Genomic DNA, 7,140 nt, shown 5'->3' with positions numbered 1-7,140 from the left:
TATGTTCTTATTGTGCAGTGGGAATCAAAAAAGCTAACATAATGTTAGGAAACTTTAGGGCAGTGGCTCTCAACCTTTCCAGACTACTGTATCCCTTTCATGAGTCTGATTTGTCTTGCATAGCCCCCAAGTTTCACCTCACTTAAAACTATTTATTCAAAAAAGAATTAGATAAGTTCACGGAGGATAAGTCCACCAATGGCTCTTAACCAAGGCGGTCAGGGGCATAGTTCTATGCTCTGGATGTCCCTAAATCTCTGATTGATAGTGCCAGAAGCTGGGACTGGATGAAGAGGATGGATCACTTGATAAATTGCCCTGTTCTGTTCATTCCCTCTGAAGCATCTGGCACTGGTCACTGTTGGAGATAGGTATTGTGCTAGATGGATCACTGCTCTGACACACAATGGCCATTCTTATGTTCTTATGTAGGATTACTGGGTTCTATTCCCAGCTCTCAGAGGGCAGTGGAGTCTAGTGATTAGAGCAGGGCTGGTGGTAGCAGTCAGGACTCCTGGGCTCTATTCTGAGCAATGGGGAAAAGGTTGACACTGGCCTTAAAAGCACAGAGAAATACTGGAAAACCATAACATGTTTCCAGCACCATACTTAAGTGGTCAGTGGTTTATATTCTTCCTATCCCCAGTCTCACACAACAAGACAATGATTGCTTTTGCCTGTATCTGGCTTTATTGCATTTAGGGAGCACAGAGAAACAGAGGGAAAAAAAGAGAAGCAAATGACCAATAACACTTAATCTTGACATATATGAGGATTGCTCATGATCAGCCTGAATACACAATACAAGAACATGAAACTGATTAATATTTCTTAATTAAAGGATAGGTTTTTAGATGGCCGCCATGTGACAGCAGGGATAACAAGATGGGGAAGGGCCAGCTATACAGTAGTGGCCACTAGGAACAGCAGAGGGTGAGGGGCAGGGAAGGGGCAGCTATACTGTATAATGGGCACTAGGGGGCAGCAGATGGTGGAGATTGGGAAGGCGCAGCTATACTGTATAATGGTCATTAGGGGCAACAGAGGGTGGGGTGGGGAAGGGGAGGCTATACTGTATAATGGGCACTAGGGGCAGCAGAGGGTGAGGGGTGGGGAAGGGCGGCTATACAGTATAATGCACACTAGGGGAAGCAGAGGGCGGGGAAGGGTCGGCTATACTGTACAATGGGCACAGGGGCAGCGGAGGTTGAGGGGTGAAAACACATATACCATCTTACTAGTGTTTAGAGGTGGGTGAGGAGCCAGGTGCCGTGGCCAGTGTGGAAGGGACAGAGCAGGGTTAGAGCAAGCAGCAGGTCCCCCTCTTGCCTTCCACACCCTGCCTGGGTCCTAAATGTGCCTCACAAATTTCACAGGGAGTCCATTCAAGCAGGCGAGGACAATCTTGTTTTTGCCATTGAGTCCGTTGAAAGAGAAGGTCCCGAAGTTAAATGTGCAGGTGGTGATTGTGAACTCCTTCTTGCTCTTGCGTTTGAAGCCCCCAACGGGTATGCCATCTGCTTTGCAGACGGCATTGATATTGTTGAGGGGCGCATGGATGAAGGTGTTGGTGTACTTCCAGAATATGCCCCGGTCCCACATCATCATGTTGCAGTAGACTTTGTTGTTGATGGCTTCGTTCTTGGGGTTGTTCACGTGCTGTCTCCGGAATATGTCATTCAGGGGATTCCATGGATCCCCGCTGGACAGGGCCAGGCAGGCGACCAGCAAAGCGAGGGGCAGCAGGAGAGCTGGGCAGGGTCCCTTCAGAGCCATGGCTGTGTCTGTCACTGGATCGACCTGCAGTGGGGGTAGGGGGGAAGATGGATGGAGGCAGCATGGGGCAGGGCTCTGTCTTCTCCATGGAACTCCACCCATTACCTCCTCCCACTCCCATGATCCCCTCCCACCCCACTCTGTCCCCAGAGCCCCTCCACATCCAATTATTCCTGCCCCATTCTGTGCCAGGTTTTGCACAGACCCTGACCAAGATCCACCCTCTCATCCTCTAACCACTATTCATAGAATCATAGAATCATAGAATATCAGGGATGGAAGGGACCTCAGGAGGTCATCTAGTCCAACCCCCTGTCAAAGCAGGACCAATTCCCAACTAAATCATCCCAGCCAGGACTTTGTCAAGCCTGACCTTAAAAACCTCTAAGGAAGGAGATTCCACCACTTCCCTAGGTAACCCATTCCAGTGCTTCACCACCCTCCTAGTGAAAAAGTTTTTTCCTAATATCCAACCTAAACCTACCCCACTGCAACTTGAGACCATTACTCCTCGTTTTATCATCTGGTACCATTGAGAACAGTCTAGATCCATTCTCTTTGGAACCCCCTTTCGGGTAGTTGAAAGCAGCTATCAAATCCCCCCTCATTCTTCTCTTCTGCAGACTAAACAATCCCAGTTCCCTCACCCTCTCCTCATAAGTCATGTGTTCCAGCCTAATCATTTTTGTTGCCGTCCGCTGGACTCTTTCCAATTTTTCCACCTAGACCCATGGATAGACCCCAGGTGTCCTGAGTCTTAGAGGCAGACTGATATTGCCCTGCCCCTGTGCCATGTGTAACTCACCCCCAACTTAGTCCAGCCACCCCCGCCCCAGCCTTGTTCTATATCCAAGACTTCACACTTTTGTTTGCTATGTAGATGCATCCTGAGTCCTGACTTACTGGCACTCCATACCTGTTGTCAGAGAGATGGATCCTGGTGTCTGCCAAGCTGAACCTCACCTTGATCCTCCCTCCCATCTTGGTGTATGTTATATAGAGCTCAACCAGACATGGAGGGGGAGGAGTTGGACGAGGAAGTCTAATAAGCAATTGGATTAGCATGATTTCCTGACAGCTTGCAATTAAAAGCAGTGGCCCAGCAGTCAGGGCATAGGTGGAGAACAAACAGCATGTATCCTGCCAGAGAGGCGGACTCCACAAAAACATCTAAAGGTGTGTCTACCCAGCAAGCAAAGGTTTGATTGTAGAGCAGGTGGGCAGAGACATTCCAGCTTTAATCGTTAGTGTGGGTAAGGATAGTGGGCGGCACAGACTTCACTGAAGGATAGCTGCTCCAATGCCAGCTCACCAGCGACCTGGGGTACCAGCTCTGGTTGCCAGCCTGTGCTAAACCTATGCTACTTTGTTCCCACTGTTATTATTACTCATGTTAGCTAGAATAAAACTAATGTAGGAACGCACACCCGTGCAGCAATCACACTTTTGTTTGCTGTGTAGATGCACCCTGAGTCCTGACCCACTGTACCTTCCTCATCCAAGCCTAGCCTAGAAACTCACAGCTCTTCCAATGCTCCCCAGTCCTGAACTACAGCCCTCAGCTAGCCCAGCTCTGGATTCTGTTGTAGTCATTCAGATGGAAAACATGGTCGCAAAGTGTCAAAGGTGTTAATGTGCCTCTATCACAGGCCACCGTTAAACAGATTTAAACACGGTTTGGGGTTTGGTATCCAGCCTGCTCAGTCCCATGGCGAACACACCATTAAAAGTTCTTAAAGAGACAGAAAAAGAGAAGAATCACAGTCAATTCTTTATATTTCAGATGTTTTCAGTAAGGCTTTCATTTTAATAGCCTCCCTTTCTTCCATTTCCCTTTAACTGGACAGTTTTAGAAGGAACGTCTCCCCCTCCCCCATCCCAAAGTCTCCAAAGTGGTAAGAATGTCCTTTAGGAAAAAGAAAAGAAGTTAGCTGAGATGGGCTGGAGCAGCTGCTGTTATGGTTCTTTTTTCTAGAAGACAACACAAGACAAACACACAAAACAGGACAGCAAAAAAGGGAATTGCAAAGAGAGAAAATGCAGCTTCTGTCTCTAGTGTTGGCTCTCCTTTGTAGCTATGCAGCTGAAGAAACACAGACCTGGCATCACGGTCTGATTAGTCACTCAGAGACCTGGCAAACTGGTACCCGCATCGGGTTGTGTAGGACACAGGCTCACAGCAGTGTTGCCAAATATCCAGTCTTGGCTGGCTAAGTCAGACTCTTATTAGATAGAAAGACAAAGGAGAGGGATAGGAAAGAGAAGAACTAAGGTAGAGAATGAAAAGGATACATGATGGGGGGAGACAAAATCTCATCTCGCAGGTATGGCTGAGACTTAGACGGAACTGGTTGAGGTGGGTGGCCATGTCATCTGGGTCCCTCTCTCTGTTGCCTGGTTTGGTCAACATGTCTCGTGGGATTAGGATGAAGGAGGCCCAGGGGTGTCATGCTGGATTCCATGGTTCCAGGAGATGGCCACTGTGGCAGCCATGATGGTAAAGCTCGCTCCTTCCCCTGCATTCAGTCAGTAATTGTTGCATTTTCTTCCTCTCCTCTCTCAATTTATCTCCCAAACTGGTCTTTTTCAAGGACCTCAAAGGAAGGGATGGATGGAACAGCCCCCCCGCCTCATTGTTTTGGTCACCATTTAGGACTAATTTATGACACACTAGTTTTGGTCCATTGATTTCTGGTCCCACACTTCTTGTGTTTGATCTTAATACAGGGTCTTGAGTTATATTGGGAGGCCATTTTGTTTGCACTAACTCGGTCTTTCGGTCACAATTTGCACCTTTCCCAATCTACTCTTATTGTTCTATGTGACTGGACATTTCATCAATTTTTGCTCTTCACAGCTGATCTTATAATCAGGGTAAATTTAAAGGCCCATTTACCATGCTTCTTCCACACACAGTTCTGCCGGTGCCCCTCAATCCTGACTTGCAACCACCCTGAAAAGTGCCTAGGGGAATTGGATGCCACGAAAATAAGAGAAACTGGGTGTCTACATTGCTTTGGTGAATTGCTGGTGTCAATAAAGGAAGAGAAGAAATTAGCCTGCACCACTGGATCAAATGCCCCTAGCACAAATTAAATGTGGCCACAGCAAGACTTGAACCCCACACCACCCAATTGCCAGAACGAGCGTTTGAACCACTGAGTAATGGAACCGTAAACATCTGTTGTTGGCAGAATATCACAATAGGTGATGGGCTGATGTAAATTGCACATGCTGACATCTAAGTGATGCATTATTCTTTCTCTGCAGGATAAGAGTGATTCTCTGAAGGAAGAAGAACCCCCATTGGATGTCTGCTCTTTTTATGAGGAGCAGAAATGTTCCTGTGGAATTTTAATAACGAAAGGAGAGTGAGATGGGGAAGGACACAGTGGAAGAGATGGACAGATGAGTAGAGTAAATTAAATTTTCTTGGGACCAAGGAACATTCAAAGCGATGCACTAAGGGACACAAGACCGAAACACATCACATGAAGCAACAAGGGGCACTGCCAAAGCTCTGACTCACACAAGCAAGAAGCATAACTGCACACAACACAAACTCACCGCCAAAAGATCTAAACAGACACAGAAGGGAGAGGAGGCATGCAAGATGCACTCAAGCAAGAAGCACATATGCACAAAACACACGCACAAGAAATATAACATGAGACATACAAGACTTCCATAAACAAGGGACTCAAATACACAGTATACAAACAAACAGAAGGCAAAACATGAAACATGCAAGACTGACTCATACAAATACACACATGAGCCTATACATGAAAAGATGTCACACACACACACAGAGTTTTGTGATTTCCTTATTGTTCATTGATTACCAGTAGAAAGGGGCTTACATTGGTAAAGCTTATTGCCTTCAATAGAAAGGAATCAGCTATACTGGTATAAAGCCTGGTTTTACTATTATATCTGAATCCACAGTAATAGAAGTACTGGCATAAAAGTAAAATTGGTACAGATACTGCTCTCTGTTTATCCATCCCCAAACACACCTGTCTGTCTCTCTCCCTCCCTCCTTCTCTTTCTCTCTCCACCAGTCCCTCCCTGTACACACCCATATTCCTCTTTATCTACTAACATTTTTTCCCATCCCACTGTAGGAGTCTCTGAAGACTAGTAGTTACTCTTGGCCCATGGGAAGTTGTTATTGCCAAGAGAATTCCTGGCAGGTAATTCTGATGGCACTGCCAAACTAGGGAAGAGGCCACCACGTATAATTAACATATAGATTGGGAGTCAAAGGCCCATCTTTCCTTGCATTCTTAAAAGCTTCCAAACTAGCTAATGTCCTAGTTTCACTAAGGAGGTCATATTCCACGTTCAGCCTATAGTTCTTCTATTTGGAGGAAGTAACCAGGGGCACATCCATTTTAGACTTGATTCTGACCAATGGGGGAGAATTGATTGTGAAAGTGAAGGTAGAAGGCAATGTGGGTGAAAGTGATCACGAAAAGGTAGATTTCATGGTTCTCAGGAAAGGAAGGAGTGAGATAAGACAATGGAAACTTGGAGAACTGGTAGGTAAAGTCCCATGGGAAGAAATTCTAAGAGATACAGGATTTCAGAAGAGCTGGCAGTTTCTCAAGGAAACAAACTATCCCAGTGCGAAGGAATGCTAGGAAGAATAGTAACTGGCCAATATGGCTCCATTGGGAGCTCTTTAATGACCTGAAAATCAAAAAAAGAATCCTACAAAATAGGGGGGAAATGAATGAATTGATAAGGAGGAGTACAAAAGAATAGCACAAGCATATAGGGACAAAATCTGAAATGCTCAGGTACAAAATAAGTTAGCAAGGGACATAAAAGGCAATAAGAAGAGGTTCTTTAAATAATTAGCAACAGAGGGTCCTGTGGCACCTTTGAGACTAACAGAAGTATTGGGAGCATAAGCTTTCGTGGGTAAGAACCTCACTTCTTCAGATGCATCTGAAGAAGTGAGGTTCTTACCCACGAAAGCTTATGCTCCCAATACTTCTGTTAGTCTCAAAGGTGCCACAGGACCCTCTGTTGCTAATTATTTAAAGAACCTCTTCTTATTGCCTTTTATGTCCCTTGCTAACTTATTTTGTACCTGAGCATTTCAGATTTTGTCCCTATATGCTTGTGCTATTCTTTTGTACTCCTCCTTATCAATTCATTCATTTCCCCCCTATTTTGTAGGATTCTTTTTTTGATTTTCAGGTCATTAAAGAGCTCCCAATGGAGCCATATTGGCCAGTTACTATTCTTCCTAGCATTCCTTCGCACTGGGATAGTTTGTTTCCTTGAGAAACTGCCAGCTCTTCTGAAATCCTGTATCTCTTAGAATTTCTTCCCATGGGACTTTACCTACCA

General features: G+C 45.6%; 1 protein-coding gene across 2 annotated transcripts in view; it reads right to left on the bottom strand.

The window, feature by feature from the left end:
- Positions 1-682: 682 nt before the first annotated feature.
- Positions 683-7,140, bottom strand: part of LOC117886343 (ribonuclease-like) — a 34,987-nt gene continuing 28,529 nt past the window's right edge. The window contains exons 1-2 of one of the 2 annotated variants that reach the window (XM_034788064.1): positions 2,693-2,751; positions 683-1,800 (exon numbers count right to left, since the gene is read on the bottom strand). In XM_034788064.1, coding sequence (XP_034643955.1) covers positions 1,351-1,776 — 426 coding nt within the window. In that variant the 5' untranslated portion in view covers positions 1,777-1,800; positions 2,693-2,751 and the 3' untranslated portion in view covers positions 683-1,350. Of the gene's footprint in view, positions 1,801-2,692; positions 2,752-7,140 lie in introns of those variants that run through there. The other variant, XM_034788066.1, reaches the window with a different exon arrangement.

This window comes from Trachemys scripta, chromosome 12 (assembly GCF_013100865.1).
Source record: "Trachemys scripta elegans isolate TJP31775 chromosome 12, CAS_Tse_1.0, whole genome shotgun sequence".
Classification (NCBI taxonomy): domain Eukaryota; kingdom Metazoa; phylum Chordata; order Testudines; family Emydidae; genus Trachemys; species Trachemys scripta.
Note: the sequence above shows the minus strand (reverse complement) of the source record. Positions and strands in the feature narration are given on the sequence as shown.